This window comes from Anomalospiza imberbis, chromosome 10 (assembly GCF_031753505.1).
Source record: "Anomalospiza imberbis isolate Cuckoo-Finch-1a 21T00152 chromosome 10, ASM3175350v1, whole genome shotgun sequence".
NCBI classification, from domain to species: domain Eukaryota; kingdom Metazoa; phylum Chordata; class Aves; order Passeriformes; family Viduidae; genus Anomalospiza; species Anomalospiza imberbis.
The window spans coordinates 11,978,074-11,999,115 of NC_089690.1; the positions used below are offsets into that span (position 1 = coordinate 11,978,074).

General features: G+C 40.1%; 1 protein-coding gene across 1 annotated transcript in view; it reads left to right on the forward strand.

Annotated features, from left to right (window-relative positions):
• Nucleotides 1–14,271: 14,271 nt before the first annotated feature.
• LOC137479616 (IgGFc-binding protein-like) overlaps nt 14,272–21,042 on the forward strand; it is a 60,534-nt gene continuing 53,763 nt past the window's right edge. The window contains exons 1-7 of the mRNA XM_068200080.1: nt 14,272–14,419; nt 15,796–15,845; nt 15,936–16,085; nt 17,762–18,024; nt 18,629–18,710; nt 19,955–20,020; nt 20,290–20,534. Coding sequence (XP_068056181.1) covers nt 14,352–14,419; nt 15,796–15,845; nt 15,936–16,085; nt 17,762–18,024; nt 18,629–18,710; nt 19,955–20,020; nt 20,290–20,534 — 924 coding nt within the window. The 5' untranslated portion in view covers nt 14,272–14,351. The remainder of the gene's footprint in view (nt 14,420–15,795; nt 15,846–15,935; nt 16,086–17,761; nt 18,025–18,628; nt 18,711–19,954; nt 20,021–20,289; nt 20,535–21,042) is intronic.

Sequence of the window (21,042 nt, forward strand, 5' to 3'; positions counted from 1 at the left end):
ACCTGGAAATGTTGAAAATATTAAGCTGTCTAAGATGCACCATCCATCACTTGAAGATGGGAATGACTACAGGGCCCCTATTCAGCTTCTACTCTGCACCATTAACCTGAGAACCAGACAACTGTTAAGATTTCACTTACATGACGACGCTCCCAGTCCTGCAAAGTCAAAGGGCACCAGATGGAGTACTCCACCTATCTTTGTACTTTCTACAGCTACAGTCTGAGGCAATTAAAGAACAGGACTCAAGACATGTCTACACAATGCAGTGCAATGCAGAGATTTTCAGCTACCACTGATTCATCCCATAGTGGAAGTTCCTCTGACTCACAGAAGTCATTAAAAACTATGAGATTATGTACAGCTTCCAGAGATGAAACTTCTGCTACAAGACTTCAGATCTTTCAGCGTCTTCAAAGAACCAGAGACTATGTTAGGTAGCTGTGAAGAGTTAAAATATTTTTATGTATGGGCAAACATTTAAATGACATGCATTTGTACGTCCAAGTAAAAGGCAGCCCGAAAGACCAACAGATAACTGGCAGAAATTGACAATCTTCCATTTTACCATGTTGAGTCTTCAGGATACTTCACTTCTCCTGCCTGTCTTAGTAATACCCTCAGGAAACTTGGTTTTCAGAGACCATCAGCAACTCAACAGCTGAAAGTCTTGAAATGGAGGCAGCCAGAACAAACACTTACTTTTGAGAATTTGAGCTATTAAAAGTAGAACTCTTCTGCTGTCTTTATTTATGAATGATATAGCCAAACTGAACAGTCTGGGAGAACCTAAGCCTCAGGTTTGGCTTTTCTGGGGCACTCCAAGCAAAACACCTGTCATTTAAAAGCACCTCCCCCAAAATCAGTCAAAAATTATATTTGGCCTGTGCTTTAAAATTCTAGTGACTTTTTCCTTGTTAAAGGCTAGTATGTTCTCTCTTTAAAAAGTAATACTAATGTGTGTAGAGAAGTGCATTTAACAGAACTGCACCTTTTTAACACCACATCTGTTCAACTTCACTACAGTTTAGTCAGATTCCTGCAACTGAATTTCCTCTTCTGGCTGCATTTAGTGCATTTAGCAAGCTCTGGACTAACTGTATGTGAGTAAAGCCTCGTTTACCCAGCACCAAAGTGCTGCTAAGGATTAAACAGGTAAATTATTAGGAACCAGATCTAGTATCCTGCTTCCTCTTCATTATCAAGCTGTTGCCTCAATTCCACTGGACACAGACATGTAGGAGAATACCTACAGCCTGGTCAGAGTGAGAGGAACAGCAGGGCAGCTCAGGCACATGGAAGGTGGAACAAAGTGCTATGCTCTGCTCCTAAAAAGCAGCAGCCAAAGCAGTGGCAGATCAAATAGATCACCTGCATGCACTGAAACAGCTGAACTGTGAGGGACTAATAAAAGGCACTGGTAATGCCATGAGGCAGCAGAGCCAGTCAGTCTCATGTCACTGGTAACTTTAAGATATCATTACAAAGCTGAGGAAATATCTCTTTTTAGCATGTTTTAACAAGAGAGGAACTTACTACACACAAGAGAATTATTTCACCACAAGCAAAACAGTGTTAAAAAAGTCAAAAACCAACCAAGGAAACCTCATGCCTTTATATAGCCTATAGAATCCAAGATTAAGTAATTTTATAATGACATAATTTAAAGTACCGGTACTCTCATTCTCTGTATGCCATTTAAGAACATTTTTGAATATTATTTATCCAACAATATGTTTTTCAATATTCTTAGCTTCTTCTACCTGCTGTCTTCCAAATTATTTCAATGCTTTCAGCAGGTTTCTTGAATCTTTACTCCAGACTAAAATAGCATGCTTCAAATGAGCAAAAATGTTCAGTTAATTATAGCTGCCACAGCTGACTCAGTATTCCCAGCCCCAAATCAGCTCAACCCTTCTGTTTATGATATTGAATTCTGCTGATTTTACACTGTGAACATCCAGTCTGTTGGAAAACTTCTTAAGCCCTGTCACCTTCCTTGAATTACAGCCTGTATGTTGGTAGCAGGAGTAGAGCTGTGTATTTCCCTTAAGTGAACATCCATGTATATTACAAGCACTACAGATCTCTCTAACACCATTCTCTAGATTGCCTTATCTAATATATCCATAAATGTCTCATCTGAACACCCCATCAGTCATGATTTTATGGTTTCTTCCACATCATTGCTCAGACTATGAAACAGCATACACCCAAGAAATCAGCCTAAGCTCCACACCCAGACTGCGATAATCCCTTGTTTATAGTTACCCACTGGGGTTTAGCAGTAATAATTCAGCTGGGAAAGGAACTCCTCAAGAATTAAAACATTTTCACAAAACCACTTAGCACAGTGCATAGGATGTGGCTTTTCTAGAGAATTGCATTGACTTCCAACTGTACTGGCTGCCATGTAGAGACCATGTAAAAAATGTTTTTACTTACAAGGTTTACTCAGGTATTCACAGCATGTGAATGGCCACACACAGGTATCTTAGATGTCAGTTCTACAGAAGCAGGGCATCTCTTTGAAAACATCCTCAGTCATCTCTACAGTCTAAGGCATCAGCAAGTCTTTAATTAAAGCACCACTGCACAGTTTGACCACAGCCATCATGTGCAGCACTGGGATTATTCAAGCATTAGTGTGGACTGGCCCTAATGGTTGCCCCCTCCTCATACTTTTACCCTTGCTTCATTTTGGGCAGCCTTCTTAGTGTCTGATGGTCTCTGGAGATAGTAGAGGTGACAAAAATTAGCAGGAATAGCATCAAACAAGATTAGAGAAACTACTGCCTTTCTTCTGTTATTACCCACAATTTTGGTGCCAGGGTGTTTAACTCCATGAGTTTTGCTTCAATCTAGTGCAGAGAGAGAATTATTTGTGAAATTCAGCCCTAAAGTTTGGAGGAATATGAAGAAAGGACTATGCCTAAAGATATATGCAAGTGCAGAAAAAAAATTGTTTGCCAAACATTGAGGAGGTTTAGCCTCAGTTTCATAGAATTCCAAGTCTGATGTCTGCAAAATGTTCAAGAAAGCTCAAAAGCATCTGAGGCCTTGGCTAGGCTTACCAAGATCAATAGGGCAAAACATAGGCCTGCCAGATGTTCCTAAAACTCTTACTGAACTGGTCTGAAAGATGAATATGATCTTATCCAATCTCAGGAAATGAATCCAAAGCCAAAGGCCATGTCTAGCTGGATATTTGACTTAACAAAAAAGGCTAAGATTTTCAGGCCTGTGCAAATCTAATACCAACATTAAAATCTAGAGGGATAACTGAAACAATTCTTTTCTCATTTTTCTCATTCTGTCTGAAGATATTAAATCAGTTGACAGCTTTGTACAGGCATCAATAAGTGGCTTGCAATGAAGAAGTAATTCCACAGGTCCACAAACAGGAACAAATGCTGGACCCCAGCCAGTTATGTGTCAGGCCTTGCTGTCACGGTGCACATCAAAGCTCATTATTTTAACACCTGGTATTGTGAAAATGAAGTTTGGACTCAAGGAAGAAATCAATGCCATCAGCTTACTCAACAACTGAATTTCCCACTTATCACCAGACACGAGAAACGAAACTAAAGAGTGACTCTGGCACAAACAGAAAATTGCTGTGGCATTACTGCAGGATGCCCTGGATGTGTAAGCCCCACAGGGGACTGTGTAAAAGGTAAAACCATCTCAGCCTGGAGAATCTCTCCCTGTGAGGAGACAGCTGGTGTGACATGGTGGGAACCTGCCCACCATGGCTTCCATCCATGTACCACCCTCTTCCTTTTCCCTGTCAGGGGGAGCACCACACCACAGCCCCCAGCTGGCTGCAGCACAGGCCCCTCATGCAGCAGCTCTGACCCCCGGGCCCGGTGACGGGAGCGGGCCCAGGGACAGGAGTTGGGTCTGGGGACAGGAGCCGGGCCCAGGGATGGGAGCCGGGCCCAGGGACGGGAGCCGGGCCCAGGGACAGGAGCCGGGCCCAGGGAGGGGAGCCGGGCCCAGGGACAGGAGCCGGGCCCAGGGACAGGAGCCGGGCCCAGGGACGGGAGCCAGGCCCAGGGACAGGAGCCGGGCCCAGGGACGGGAGCCAGGCCCGGGGACCGGAGCCAGGCCCAGGGACAGAAGCCGGGCCCAGGGAGGGGAGCCGGGCCCAGGGAGGGGAGCCGGGCCCAGGGAGGGGAGCCGGGCCCAGGGAGGGGAGCCGGGCCTGGATGCAGCAGAGGCTCTGTGGGCAGCCAGGACCCAGCCTACAGCCAGGCAGGGCTGGGCTGCTGCAAGGCCAGAGAGTGGCCCCAGGCTGGGCTGCTTTTAGTTCAGGTATAGAGTACCAAAATCAAGTCCTTGCTTCTGTTACCACCTGTAAACACCAGCTTTTGTTTCTGCATCTCTGGCACATGCCTCTGCCCACTGGCAGGCAGAGGGAATGTCCTGAGCAAGGCCAGTTGTCCCAGGGGCTTACAATGGTGGCTCTCAGAGTGATTGACCATCCTGTCTCCCAAAGCACATCATCTCCTACTAGAACCAGGGAAGCCTGGAAGTGCCTTAGCCATTGGCCTTAAGGAGAGAAGCCTCACCCTTCACCACACTTGCTAATGCACCAGTTTTCATTTCCTCCATGGCTACCACAATGCAATTTGGTCACCTTCATGCCTTAAGGGCTGTAATCTGCTCGTGTGCCCACAGGCTCCATCACTGCTGCTGTTTCACTTTGGTAAAACCTAGGTGTTTTACAAATCGTGTGAGTGCTCCAATCCCTGAGCTGACCAGGTAATTTCACTCACATTTTTCCCCTACAGACTTGCTCATTTTCTGTGAAGAATTAAATATCCCCAGTACAGAAATCTAGGCTGACTCACATGGGATGCAGGAGACCAAGGTACAAGAACTCACCCTGTAGAACAGACATTTGAGATAAAGGAAAGGCCAGGTTTCTTTTCCAGTCTGTGACATCTGACAAGCCCAATAATCTCTTACTGTTCCACCCTGAAAACCAGGAACAAAGCAGCAGCTCTGAAATCTCAGCTTGAGGAAAAAAATCAGAAATAAAGAGAAACCCTGTGTGGTTTCACTGAGTGAAACCAACTGCAGTAATTTATTGCACCTAGTTCCTTAAGTACAGTGGTTTAGAGATCTGTTTCTGTATGTCAGCATGCAAAGATAGCCCAGAGAAACATTTTATAGCCCATGGTTGCTTAAAAGATTTTTCTAAGTATATTATCATACTATTTTCTTCATTTTACTTCTCTCCTGGATTTGCATGGTAACATAAAGCAACAGAAGAACTGTGGGATAAAATTAAAGCCATTTTCTATAGTAAAATCTTAACTGATTTGTATGCTTAATTTCTAGTTGTTTGGGGTTTTTTTCCATAAAGCTTTTCTCACAGATTATCCTCTGCTATGCTTCTATAGCAGGCCTGAAATAAAGAGAACTTGCCAGGACTCGGGGGTGTCAAGCACTCCATCTCTAAAAGGCTTATTAAAAACTACAAGGAAGATTTATGGGTTTGCTTTTCTTCGAAGCTGTGTACTACCAACATTATCAGTGAGAGGGGAATTGCCTCTGCTTCTGTTTCCCAGCTTTACTTGAATGTTTCTCTAACCTTGCTAATTCTCCCATTTTGATCCTAGTCTTTAGAAATTATTTTCATAAAGTGAAAATCGTGGAATGAAGTGAGTATTTTTTATTTACAGGTGGCATTTTAGTTAAAAACAAAACAAAAACTCAAAAAAAAAAAGTGGGGGGAGAGAGTAATTCTACTTCTATCATATCTATACTATCAGATTGATTCTATCATATCTATACTATCAGATTGAAAATCTGATAATATAACCCAATGGTGACCTGGAAACTCAGAGCATAGGGCACTGAAGAAAAAGCAGAGTTGTGAGCTTTGTGATTCTTAAGCCATCACACAATTACTTCTGAAGCCCAACACAAAATCAGTTTTAGCAATATGTACTATCCAGGTAAATCTCATGTCCTCTCTTGTCTGGTTCAGCTATCAGAGAAAGGCCTGTCTGCTCTGTAATTTGTTATTCCTGACTAGAGCACATTTATAGACACTTCTGCATGCATTGCTGAATGTAAGTGTGAAGAGAAGCTCATTTCAAGATGGGTGTCTACTCGTAATTATATTTTTAAATCTTCCTAATGGGAATGCTCAAACACAGGAATCACAGAAGGACCAGATATGTTGTGGTGTTTCCTTCTTAACTGGGCAAGGGCCAGACCAACCTAATGTAATCTTGGAGTTACTTAGACTTTGAGCAAGGTGTGAACCAGGTAACTTTCAGAGCTTCCTTCTACTTTTGATAATTCTGCAATTCGTATGAATTACCATGGGCCTTCCCAACTAGGGAGCCTTGACTGATATAATTCCAGATGAATCAAGACATTGCCATAATTTTACTCATACAATTGCACACATGGGCATACTATCCTGAAATAAGGGTAGAATATTCTGATACTATTGATCTGTTTTGCAAACTGTAGTATTATCGTTCAATTTTCTTATGTACAACAAAAGGAAGAAGGAAGATTGTGTGTAGTAGATATATCTGCTCTCAATGAGGCATCTCTGCAGGTGTCTCATAAAGAGTTTTCCAGCTCTGCATTTTAAAGTATGTGGAATTTGCTTACTTCCGTAGAAGCGTCTAGATTGCTGAGATCATATATGATTTTGTTGTAAGGACAATTTATTTTATCTTTCTGAATCATCTTAATAGCTACTTATGTCCTTGCTCTTATAACACAGTGGTGCTTTTCAAGAAATAGGTATGTAATAAATCACTGACTTGATTGCCATGGCTTTGGCATCCTTGAATTCCAAGAACCGTTTGTTTCCTTGGTTTGATGTTCATTTTCCAATCCACGTGCTCCATTCAGGCTTTCTTTCAGCAGTGAGATACTACTTTGCCAACCCCTTCTATCTACTAAATGCTGAAATAACATATCCAGTGACTTTTCTCTTCAGTCCATATTCACTGCTGTAGGCACTCTTTCTCCACAGATTATATTGTATTTAAAGGTTGAAAGATAATTTCTTAATCTAGATTTTAAAAGAAATTCATATGCATGTGTTCTTTTTGATAATTAGCATTTCAATTTACAGCATCATGGTAGTTGATATTCTTCATCTTTTATCTATATGTCTTTGATTTTAATATTCAATGGCAAACGGAGATGCTTAGAAGAAATGTGTAAAGTTTGAATTTTGACCAGCAGAACCCAAATTGAAACATTTTCTCTTGATCAAAATACAGTTATGTTATCTAGAATGACACACTTTGAGTGGACTCAATATGTTAGGAAATGCTATCCAACTGTCTTTGGTTTCTGAAAATGGAAATCACAGTCATTCACTTTAAAAAAATTGTTTTCTGAGGTCAACTATATGTCCTGAACTTTGTTCACACAAGTTTTTTATGTGTATATACGTCTTCAAACACACCCAGGTGTCACCTGGAGTACTAAATGCCTTGCTGATAAGGAACCCTGTGTACCTCAAGAGACACAAGCCTTGTTTTCCTGCATAGCTCAAAACTCAAGTACTCTAGTGTAAATACAGTTCACTCCAAAGCAAACAACAGAACCACTCTGCTCTGATCCCATTAATGACACAAGTGAGTTCCATTTCAGTTTTGTTCATTTCAGGTGTTCATTTCATTTCAAGTGCAGAACAAAGTACAAGTAGCAATGCACTCCACAACCTTCATACTTTGCTAGGGTCCAGAGTGCATTTCATTTGTGATCTGTGGACAGACTGCAACAGGTTAACTTTCCTCTTTCTCTGATTGTAAAAGTGGCAGGAGCTGCTGGACTGAAACTTTTCTTAGCTGAACTCAGTCACCTCTCAGTGTGTTTTCCTGTAGAGTGGGCAGGGAGTTATCTGTGATCTAGGTAATGGAGACTACTGCATAACTCCAGTAGTCATGGGAAGTATATGATCAGAAAAGGCCATATGAATAGATTTTGTCAAGTTTCTTAATGTTTAAGTAATTTATAATTTTATATTTCTAAAAATTTACATAAAACCAAAATTGTATTCGAATTTTTTTGTGAAGCAACTGTAGTAACAAGTTAAAATAGCTTAATTGCACAAACTATTTGCTATTCAGAGGGCTGTCTTACAGAAGGGGCTGTAAGAAGTGACCATACCTTGGGACTGTAACTTGAGAGGAAGCAGATTTATCCAGAAGACAGGGGATGGGAGAGGTCATCCTTTGTGAAATGACCAAGAAGAGTTAAGAGGCTTGCAGGATTACTCAGTTCATGAGGAGCTGGGTTGGAAGGCAAAGGTCCCAATTCATCTGGGCTCTGTAGCAAAAATAATCAAATAGACACAGACAGCTGTTTAGAATCATGTTCAAGTAAGTGAAAGGTTTGCTGAAGCCAGAGTGCTGAGGACAGGAGAGACAATGCAGGCTTCATCAGCACCAAAGGAGTCTGCAGTGGTGAGCTGAAAATTCAGACCTCAGTATTCATTAAGCCAAGCCCGAGATTGCTAATTTTAGACACAGCTGCTGCTGTAATACAAGTTATATTTAAAGAATGAGCCAGGAGCTCCATTTGTTTAGATCACAATGAACTAGGACCAGCACCACCAGCTTTAAAAGTAGAATACTGGAATTGAAAGAGTGCAATAGTGGAATCAGACCTCCGTCTCTGTAGGTAACTTGGATTTGGATTTACAAACCCATGGACAGAAATAAGAACAACACTCTGCCTCTGAATGAAAGTGTTATTAGGGTATGGTCCCTGCTTACTGCAGGTTTGCTGTGCACTGTAGATGCAGTAGTAAGTGTAAAATGTATAAAGGTGCAGACATAAAATTACTGAACTCCAGTGAACCAGAGACAGTTGCTTAGATTATCATTGAACCAAAAAAAACACCCCAATCCTATATAAAGAAGGCAGTTAAAGAGGTAAATACCATCTATTTCCTCCTGCCAGAGATCTACTCCCAAAACACACATTCAAAATTGTCATTTATATCTTACTTATTATTAAGAGACAAACTTGGAACATTTCTGGGCTTTTATGAACTGATATAATCTTATGATTTTAAGTGTAACCCCCCAAATTTAAGAAGAGTTTTACCTATTACAGTCTTTCCTTTCTTCAAATATCCCCTGGAATAATAGCTAATCCTCTTTTTTGCATTAATTGGGAGGAATTTTATGGTCTTTACCTCAGTATGTTGAAAATAAAATATATTATATTTATAAAATATAAAATATAAATAATATATATGTATATATATAAATAAATGTAAAATATGTAAAATATAATAAAGAAATAGAAACAGAAACAGAAATAGAAATAGAAATAGAAATAGATTATATATATGTATTTCAGCTGAAAGATAAGAAAGGCCATAGCAGTTACAGATTTAATTATACATTATCCATATAGTACACATTTGTAAGCACTGAATAAACTCATGAATGTTACCTGAAAATGCATTACTTTTAGATCACAGTATAAGAACACTATTTGCCCTCAGGAATTTTGGCCCTAGGCAGTTGACTACAGAAAATACTGGCCAAAAAGCTGCAATCTTTTTATTTCAATTATCTCTGCATTGTTCACACCATAAGAAAGATAATTAAATTTGAATCTGGCATCTGTACTCTAGTAAGAATGCTACATTTAATTTCCAAAATTATTATAGATTTCATACCAGGAAAGAGATAGCTTGAATTTCAAATCAAAGTTTCAGTTTGGAGAGCCAATAGTTAAAAAAACAACCTCAGCTTGTGCTCAACAGAACGCAAACACTTTACTCATCAGGCAAACATCCAGTTATAACACACATTTTCTGTGTCCTATCAGCCTATCACCATATATTACTCAACAGTACAAAAGCGAGTTTAGTTACACTCCTATATAATGAGAATTTATTAGTTTATAGATTTATGGGTGCTGATTGCTTGATTTATAACTTCTTGGTGACTGTTTCTCAGAGCCGTGACTTGAGTGTAGCTCAAACAGGAGTCCAGCAGAGAGAGGCCTCTGAAGGAATGGGACATCTATCAGTGCCTTCCACCCACAACGTCAGTAAAGGCAGAATGGAGCCATAGGTCAGTGAGAATTCCAGAAACAGTGACAGAGGTAATACAGCCTCCAAGAACTGACTCAGTCATTTGTGAGGACCGAGGAAGAAATTATTAGCTGAACAGAAACAACAGGAGGATCCTTTTTCTTACACAAATTGTGTCAATTTTACTGAAATTGACGCAAAAAAAAAACCAGTGCAGTTAAATCTGTGCAAAGCCAATTACATTGTCTGAAAACCAGATAAAGATCTTTAGTTTCCATTTGCAAATTTACAGAACCTAATGTATTCTAAATTAAGGGAATCTGCACAGAATTCTGCTATTTGAGAGCAGCCATTTAGTTAATTAATTTAAATTTTTTTCTAGATATAGCCTCAGACAGAATAAGTCTTGAGATAAACATACTTCAAGTGCATTCCAACAAGACAGCAGCATTTCATATTAGGCAGTCACCTGTCTGCTTTGTGCTAGGTAGCAGTGTAAGCAGCCTCCTGTTGTGTCACTTTGAGGCTCAACTGGCCTCAAACTGATGCCTTAGGAGAAAGAAGTTTTGTGTAATTTCTCCCATTCTTTAAGCTTTTCAAGCTCCCTAGCTTTCAACTGATTACAACACTGCAGACTGGGCATTAGCTATTCAGTGAATCACAATTGCTATTCATCAGAGAACACTTGCATTCAAGAAAATGGGAGGAACCAGATTTAGGTACTTGAGGACAATTATATCTATTGGAGTAACTGTGCAGCAAAAGCTGCTCTAGACAGCACTCACTAGAATGGTTGAACTGCTGAGTTTGCTTCCTTTATTATTTTATTTATCTTGCTTGAGCTTTATTTTGGTGCCTTTTTGGGGTTTTTTTATTTGTTTGTTTGGTTTTTTGTTGTTGTTATTTTCTTCATTGCTCTGTCCCCCTGCATGCGTATCAAGCTGATTCTGTCTCTTGGGAAACATAAATTCATCCTGCAAAAATTAAGAGAGTGTCTTGAAGAGACCCTTTCTGACCACCAGCCAGAAATAAAGTTGTATGCAGTATTATCTGTTATTTTGAGGGTGTTGCATGTCACACCAATCATTGACAAGCCCCATTATTGGCATCTTCTGCTGCAGATTTAATGTGGGAAATGTCTTGTATCACCTAAAGGCAAACAGTCCCCATGATCAGCCCCAGTGTGCCTTGTCAACAGGCAGCAGGTGAGGTATCTAATGCTGGCTGCAGATGGAGTGAAATCTGCTGTCAGAATGAAACACAGCAGCACAGAGCACTAGCAAGCCACTCATAGGCATTACCAACCAGGTGTGCATCACTTGTACCCTGAATTTAAGGCAGAAGTAAAACATAAACTATTGGTGAGATTTCCTGCAAATGCCCTTCCTTCGAAAGAATTTTAGCTTCACTGTATTAGCAATTAAGAACTGATGTTGCTTTTCTTCCTCAGGTTACTGCGCAGTCCAGCCTAGTATTTTTATACAAAGGGCAGTGTCTCCCAGGCACTTTTCAGAGATACAAAGCATGCAAGTAGAGGAGAGAAATAGTGGGGTTGCAAAGTGATCAGTTTGACTCTCAGGAATGCGGGATACTGTCACATCCTACTGGAATAAAATGACAAGTAATTTCCTTGTCATCCTTTCCATATGGCAAAGAGGTTATTAATATTTGTCCCTCACTGAAAAGCCTTAATCCGTACTTCAGTTCACCTTTCACAGAGTACCTGAGATGGCAGTATGTTGAAGTGACAGAAAAGTCACATAGCAAGGCTGGGGGGATGTTCAGGGTGCTGCAGGGCCTCACATTTGCTGTGGTTGAGGAGGGGTCAAAGAATGTGTGAATGTATGGATGGTTTTATCAGAGGGCTGCTTTCTTTTCAAGACAGACTCATATCTTGTCAGAACTGTAGAGAGCAGCACCAGATGCAGAGCAAACCCCTTGTCTGCAGATGGAAAGCATGTGAGTACATGGAGAGCCCCCTCCTCCCCACAGCAGTCCTAAGCACGTCTATTGCCCACATTTCCACCTGCTGGACCAGAATCACAGGTGGCAAAGGGATTCATTCACCCCCGCTGACAATGCAGTGTGCTCAATGGATCTGTGTCTGGTGGTCACTTGTATTCCCCGTCCCACTGTTACGAATGAAGTTCTATATGTCTAATTTAATAAACAACAAAATTGAATTTAGCAGCAATTTTAATTGAGCAGCAATTTTGTATAAATGAATACAAACAAGTGTATTAAATATAATCAAGCATATACAAAAATTTGGCAGTGATTAATTCAGTATGATTAAGATTCATATAAAGCATAAGCAAAACTGACCGGGGTATGGGGAGGGCTTCTCACCCTGCCTCACGTATAAAACAAAGCAATCCAAACTAAACTTATGTACTGATGCTAATACATAATCATCAAAAAATTTCCGTAAATCTCCTCCTATTTTTGATTCTTGAAATCTGCGTCACTACATTGCATAGTGCATGCTCCATTTGTTGCTGGGGGTCTTCTGGCTTTTTGGTGGTCTTTTCAGAGGAAGGCTCACCATCTTCCTTGCTGCCCTCTGAATAACCTCACAGGCTGCACATGCACATTAAGCTTTGTGTTATGTTAATTAAGCATTATGCTCCAAATTAGCCTTATTATTTCATAGATAAAACCACTACTTTAGATTCCATATCTGGAATCGTCCCAACTTTGCTCATCCCAAGGCCAATTCTACTTTGGGAATCATGCCAAAGTATGATTGTTCGTTCCCAAGGCCGATTCTGTTTTGAGATCTTGCTTATCTCAATACTACATCCTGTATCCTGTTTTTCACACTTAATATCTGCAAAGAAACCCATCTGGTTTGTAACAATGATCACATATACTTTTCCTTTTTATTTTATAACAATTATTTTCTAAAATATTGATATAGTTACAATTTAGTTAGCATGAATCATATCCATTTATCACACCACTGAGCTCTCCTCAAGTGAACTGGAAAGTGTGGTCAAGGACTTTGTGCAGGAAATTAGTCTCTTTTGTCTCTAAATCACAGAAATCCTCTTCCTTCTTTACTGGGTGGCCAAAGTATACACATTTTCCTAGGAAAATATTTGCACTGGAGAGAGATTATTACCAGTGAAATGAGCATCTACCCTCTTGCTTGGGAGGGACTAGTGCAGGGTATGACATTGTGGCAGAATGCAGGTCCAGGCTCATTGTCAACACATCCGTTAACATCTAACTTGAAATGCTTTTGTGTTTCTCCTTAGCGTCCCTTGATCTTCCCCTATTTCTCTTGTTTCTGTAAGTTGGCTCCTTCATTACTTGTTAATGAGTAAGGCAAAAAGGAGTTGAAGAAATTCCAGACTTAATTTATGAAGGCTTAATGATCCTAATCATCAGAATACAATAGAAAAGATAAAGCTGTTGCAACTAAGAGGCCACTTTTACAGAAAGGCCCACTCCCAGACACATCCTCCTTTTAGATAAAAAAAAAAGAGCCATGGTCTGAGGTTTTCTGGCAGTGCAAGGAAGCACTGTACACTTTATGATACTCCTTTGACTCTCATCACTCACAAAACCCAAGTGGAGTAGGAATTTGTCTGCCTTTGAGCTATTTGTTGCAGACCCCGGTGCAAGAAATGCTGCAAAAGAACAGAACGGTAAAGGCCCAAGTGTCAGTGGGAATGATCCACCTGCTTTTTCTGGACTGCCAGCAACTGACAGAGACTTCAGGGAAGCCTAGAAAATGATCCCTTATTTTTAAGCAAGACCAACATGGTATCAGTAATATTTCAGCAAGTTCCTGAATTATGTCCATGACAACTTGACTGTTGTGAGTAAATTGAAATGTTATCTGCTCTGCTGACTGCTAGTTTCAGAAAGGGAGAAAATTCAGTCAGAGTGAGAAGTCTCACATAGATTAGCAGTAAAAGCTGGGCAGGAGTTTTAAAATGGAAAAAGTTGTCTTGCTATCTATGTGAGAAAAAAATCCCTTTAAACTTCCAGACTTAATTAATATAGAAGAGCAGCAAGAAAAAGTTCCAAAATCACATCAATTTCTCTAGCAAACAGCAAAGGGTGTCAAAGAAAGTGACACAGAGTATGAGTCTTCAGTTCATAGGTGCTTTTCTCAAGGTAGACAGCCCAGGGAACACGCTACATGGTTGGACAGATTTTTATAATCGCCTCCACCCTCTTGTCAATATATTCACATGCTTCACCGTAGGTCATCCCCTTTTCCTCCTTGTTCAGTACAGCTGGTGGATTACTATGCAAACTGAACTACACAGAAGATTTAACTTTGTCTTCTAGCATGGGAACCCCCTGGCACTTACAATACATTTTAATTTTACTCTGTATTTCAGTGCTGAATACCACAGGGTAAGTAGCACACTACTGAATGTAGCTTAATTCAGGAAGATTAGCTGTTAATGATTACTTACTTCATTTTTAAAATGTGGAATGTTTCTTCCCTTTTTAAATTATGAATTTTGTACAATTGAACCATGTCATTTTTAAAAATAAATCATTTAATTTTGTGGTTACCTAATTCTGCTCTGTCTTCTGTCTGAGAGAGAAACCTTTAACACCTGGATTTCTAATGGTACATCTGAAAAGAAGAGATCTGGACAAATAGCCACAATACTTGTAAAACTCTCTTGACTCTGAATATACCTACAGTAACCTTTGCTTTAGCATTTGCCTGATGTGTATCAGTTTTAAGATAGCACTGAATGGAGACTGAGTGGCAACTTTTCATGGCTTTCCCTTTCTCATGGAAGAAGAAATCCAAGAAGAACAATGAAGAAAACTTTCTTACTTTATTTGTCTTTACATATTCTTCCTCCTTAGCCTGAGATCAATCTGTTTTCCAGTTGCTTGCTGCATTTCATTGCATCATTTTACAATAAATTAATTATTATATTTGCTCCTAATCACCCCAATTTTCTGAATGTCATTGCTTGGATTTTGAGCAGTGCAGACATTCCTTGTTTTGCATTCACTTAAGAACAGATTTTCTATACTGTGTCAAGTACAATAAGGATAATGAAGGAGGGAGCACCACAAAGTTTGGAATAGAACCCTGCCTCCAGAAATTGGGGATCATCCCTTCCCTATGCAAAACACCCAAAGAGCAGAGCCATTTACGTTGTGATCTGTGGTGGGAATTTAGTCTTGGGATTTTGTCATCTCTGCAAGACTTTGTAGCACACAAGGACTGTGCATTGGTAACTGCTTTTGTTTTGCAGCATTTTCAGAGCAAATTAGAAGAACTGCATGAAATGAAACCTTTGTGTCATGAGAGATTTGCAGGGGTTAAAGGAAATATGTAGCCTTCCAGCAAGTAACCGAGTTACACAGAGCACTGGGTTTACTGGTATTGACACGCTTTGCTTAGCAACAGTGGGGATAATAATGCCATGAGCAAGATCCTAGAAAGTCTTTGCTATTATCCTGGTGCTGCCCGGGCTGAGAGGTATCCCTGCAGCTCTCTGTGCCCAGGAGAACTCCCCTCATCTCAGTTCAGTGGGATACAGAGCAAAGGAACCTTCTCACCTTTGACTCACTCTCAGAGCTTTGCCATGAACAAGTAACTTCCATATGGGAAGAGAAATTCAGACATGGGTGAAACCCTAAGTCTATTCAGTTATTCAGTGAAACACTCAGAGGCATAAGTTGAGGTCCCAGCATTCTTACTTAAACAGTCTTTGAGTCACAAATTCCACAGGGGCTTCACTCCATTTTTTTCTTGACAGGATCAAGCAAAGACCAAGGGGTGGCTTGAGGACATGGGATCCTGAAACAGGTAACTGCATGGCATTGGTACTGATAACCATCCAAGGTACACTTTGGACATGCTGGCTCCTCTTCCTCACTTTTATGTGCTGTATTTCAGCTTATCTCACCAGGTGTGATTTTAACAATAACTCAAGGCCATTCTGTGACTGGACTCAGCCTTGCAATGTCAACCAGGGAATGTGGATACGAACCAAGCATGACACTCCAACTGATGGAACAGGTCCTGAGGGAGACTATCCTGATGGAAGTAAGTGCTCATTTGTGGCCTTGTTGATTCTCCTTTTCTGAAGACAGCCTGACAACCTTTATTCTTCTTTCCTTGAAAGAGAAAAGAGACTCATGAAGCCCTTTGAAATGTGTCTTGTTTCTTTTATACTGACACCTGTCTTTGACTTTTCATCATATCAGACAGAAGTTTATTAAACTGACTTGCATATCATAGATTGGATATCTTTATCAGTGCATGGAAGCAGTGCATGGAAGTAAAGGAAAGCAAATTGTATCATGCTTAAGGCCTCACAGAGAATATAGTGACATGGAACAGGTAATTTTTCAAGAGAGGGCTTCTGGCCAAATTCCACTGATACCAGTTTATGGCAACAAATGTAATGATTACTGCTACTGCACTGGCACAGGATAAAGTTCACACCAGCTAGTTACAACATCAAGTCTGAAATTGAAGAATATTTTTAAAAACCTTGTCCTCTGATACCTGTGATTTAAAAACTGGAGTCTAACATGGTCACAGTATCAAACAAATACTCCACAGTTCTGTCTCTCTGTGTTTGAACTGCTATCCTTGTCCCAGCAGATCCATTTAGGGGGATCAGTCTGCAATCATATAGCTTCCTGTAATTATCCCAAGACTGAAAGGTCAGCTACTGTCAGAGTCAGTAAGCAGATTAGAACAGTATTAGTTGGGATTGTTGCTAAATAATTTTCTGTGTTTTTTTTCTATTTTGATAATAACAAATAAAATTGCCTGTTGGAAGAAAAAATGAAGCATTTTTAATTTGGATTAACATAAATAATAATGTTTAGCTTTTTGAATTGACATAGACCATATCACTTTAAATGTGATTTAGATTTTCTTGCCAACTTAAATCTATGACTGAATGTTAGATGCATTGTGTGGAGCCTTACTTTACCAGACAGAAATGGTCATTAATTTATTAATGATTCTTTTCCATAGTCAAATGGGAGAGACTTGACTTTAGCTGCACTGGGGAAAGGTAACATTGATCTTAGCCCACTTGAAGCAAAATATTTCAGCCCTGGTAAAGCAAGATCTGATCTCATATTGAACCAATCAGACTAGAGACTAGAATCAGACTAGATTCTTTCAAATCCTAAAGAAACACTGCAAGTTCCTGAATTTTGAAACACTTCCTTCCTTTTCACAATGTCAAATTTAAATATTTTGAAGGAAATATCAGCATTGCTTTCTATTTCTTCTATTTTGAGACAAAACAAAATGCTGACAGTTTAGAATTTTCCTTGTGGCAAGGATTTACTCATCTCGAGACCAAAATATTTATTAAAAAAAATATATTGCACAAAAGAACATATGTAGAAGATTGCCTTATTTTCCTTTGGGGAAAGTGGAAACTGAACACAGATCAGCGTGGCAGTGTCTGAAAGTGCTCTCTCTTGAAAGGGTCCCATGTCTTTAATTGCGATCCCAGAATAACAGTTCTTGTGAGATGAAATATATTTGCTTTGCTCTCAGGTTCACATTCTACTTTGTATAACTGCACGAGTTAACCACTGCATTGTGAAGTCCAAACACCTTTTGCTTTGCTTTTTTACACTGATAATGATGCCTTTATTTCTTCCAGATTTGGATTGTACTTCAGTTTTAAATGATACCTAATAAGTTATCAGAAGCTTCAACCATATTTTAATTTTTGTTTCACTCTGCAGAAGGTTATTTCATCTACCAAGAAGCAAGTAATCTGATCCCCTTCGACACTAACAGGCTGGAGAGCCCAGATACTGTAGCTTCTGGAAAAATATGCATAGACTTCTGGTACTACATGTTTGGATCAGAAGAGATGAATGAGCTGAGAGTGCTTGTCCAAGATGGCACAGGGGAGTCTGTGGTGTGGCATCGGAAGGGAAACCAGAGTTCCTTGTGGAAATATGGTGCCATCACTCACACTTTTCCAACACAGAGGAAGATAAAGGTAATAGGTTTGCAGAATATATTTCTTTGTACAGTGTCAGCATTTGTTCTCACCTTGCAGGCTGCAAAATGTTGTGCATGTAAGCTAGAAAATATAAACGAGATATGCTTGGTTTATATTTTGTAAACAGAATGGCCTCGTGATTTCTGTCAATGAACTAAGAGAAGAAACCACCAACCTCCTAGTTTCACCAGTGCTGTTAGTTAAGGGATAAAATTCAGTTTAGTTTTCTCTCTTTTTCCTTCCTTTCCTCCTTAATTTTATCATGAATTTAAGGACTTTAGATGTTGCAATTAAATGCAGGTTTGTCTGCTGTGAGTTTCAAGGTTTGAGCTTTGGAATGCCACCTGCGTTGGACTCCGCTGTAGAATCCAGACCACTAATTCTCATAAATCATTTATAAGTCAGCAAAATAGAGGACAAGGTTTCTTGCAGTCCTCACTTTATTACAGAATATATATTCCTTTAGCTGTTATAACATCATTTTGCTGGTTGCAATTTTTAGCAAAAAAGCAGACAGCTTAGTTTGAAAACATGCTAAGAGAAATGGTCTTGTGTTTGCCAAAACATCTCTGATGCAGAGATCACTTTGCGTCCCACCTAGGTAGTTTTTGAGGCTGTCCGAGGACTGACAGAGTATGGGGATACAGCACTGGACAATGTGAGAGTAAGGGATGGACCCTGTGGTAAGTGTGTGTTTGCACCAAGTCTGTGCTACTTCCTCCTCTCTGTTTAGAGCTGAACACAAATTTCCATTACTCTGCTCCATATACAATATAGCAACCCCTCAGAACTTCAAACCACAAAAGAGAAATGGCAGAAACTTTACAGCTCACTTCATTTCAATGTTATGTTTTGCTGTAATTTCTTCCAAAATCGTTCCTCATCACCTCCAACATCCAAGACAAGCTATCCCTTTCTCTGCAAATGTGACCTTTTTCACCAGGTCCAGCAAAATTTACCTTCACTTCTAAGTCTGAAGTGCATCTCTAAACCTAGACAAGGCTTTGCACATTGATCTTGGCTTCCAGATTAAATGGTCTAATTGGCATTTTATAGCAAATATCAGTTCATGCAAGCTCATTAAATACCCAGTACAACCATATGTCACAAAAAGAAATAACAATGAGTCAATAACACTGAGTTGCATTACCAGCTTTGACTATGAATCAGCAATTTGAGCTTGATCTCTGACCCTGTAACAGATCAGTCAAGACTAGCACAAGCTGTGCATGGCTGGGGTCCGTTTTTCCTGACAAGCACGAAATACCTACAGAATGTGAATTGAGCAAGAAATTTGCTGAAAAACTTACAGAAAGTTTCATTAGGTCTCAATAGGTGTTGTTCTCTGTGAAATACTACTAAGGTAATGAAATAACGTTTCAAATTTACAATAACTGTGACAAAGATTTCCTTTACAGTCCACATCCTCTGATCATATGATTTTATTTAAAATTCCAGAAGAAAGACTTGGGGCCTAATTTTGTTTGAGGGCTAGGGAGAGCCAGTTCTTCATTCTCCCAGTTGTATTAGCACATGATTCAGCCACTGGATGGTGCACAAAGGTAACTCCAAGAGACCAGAGCTCTGTTCATCTCACTCTTATACCTGCCAGCACTCGCTGACAGTAGGACCTTCATGTGTCTTAACACACACCAGAGGGAGTCACACACCCAACTGTAACTACACTTCCAGCTCCCGAGAGGAGCCCGAGCTCAGTCACTGTGATCTATCAATCAGATGAGCTTTCCTAAGAGCTAAAAACAACATCCCCGATTTTAAACACAGGCTGTTCTACTAGCTTCACTGGAGAACTTCTAACTTTATGCTGGTGAAGAGTAAGTGAAAATTCCTGTATGTTGGTGTGTAAATAGTGTTCACCCTATAATGCTTAAAGCTCATTGTATTGCTTTGTCTTTTCCACTAACAGAAGCTGTCCCTACACCTGTACCACCAACACCTACACCAACAGAACCTACACCACTTCCAGTGACAGGTAATTTTCGCCAATCACATATACTACTCAATGGGTTGTAGGATACTTACATTTTTTACTAGCAGTACTGTTTCTTTGCTTCAGTTAATTTCTATGGGTATTTGTTTATGACATTACTTTATGCCATACAAATCAGCTTTCTGTGTTTCAGTTATTTCAGGTGTAATCTACAAAATGAGGGTGATTGTGCAATGGGAGGACACAAGAAGATGGGCTTTTGGGATGTGTCTGTATGTTAATGACAGCATATTCCTTTTTCCTGTCTCCAGAAGCTATTTGCAGTATACATGGGGATCCCCACTACAACACATTTGACAAGCAGCGTCATGACTTCATGGGCACCTGCACCTACACCCTCTCCAAGCTGTGTGAGAGCAACAGCTCCCTGCCCTACTTCAACGTGGAAGCGGCCAACGAGCACAGGGGAGGCAACACCCGTGTGTCCTATGTCCAGTATGTGGATATTGATGTCTATGGCTACAGGATCAACCTTGGTCAAAAAAGAGCTGTTAAGGTAAGGTTGGAGCCCACTGTCTATCCTTCATAACTCATAGCATGAATAAAGATGTTGTACAGTGACTACAAATTTCCGGCATCTATACAATAAATTTTAGAGGGAAGTCAGATATTTAGGAGCAGAAGTACTGTGGAGTTCCTAAACATGGGAATTTCAAAACTGAAAGCATAGGCTAGAATTCTGTGCTGTGTTGTTGACAGGTGGGCTAAGAGCTGACAATCCAGGTGGAGTTGGTGGGCTAGACTACCTTCCTAACCTGCTTCCCCATGCTCAAGTTTGTCATGTAACATGGAGCAAAGAGGCTCTGAATTAGCTGAGTTCATGCTGATAGTCATTTCCCAATCCTGTGTGGTAGCCTGTAATGCTGAACACTTCTCCCTGATTGCTACTTATTCCACTTCACTGTTAACTTCACTTAACATCTGGCTTTTGCCATACAGCAGGGTCAGGTGGCAGTCCGGGAGTGACAATCTCATGACTTTCCTTACACTGATTGTACACTTGG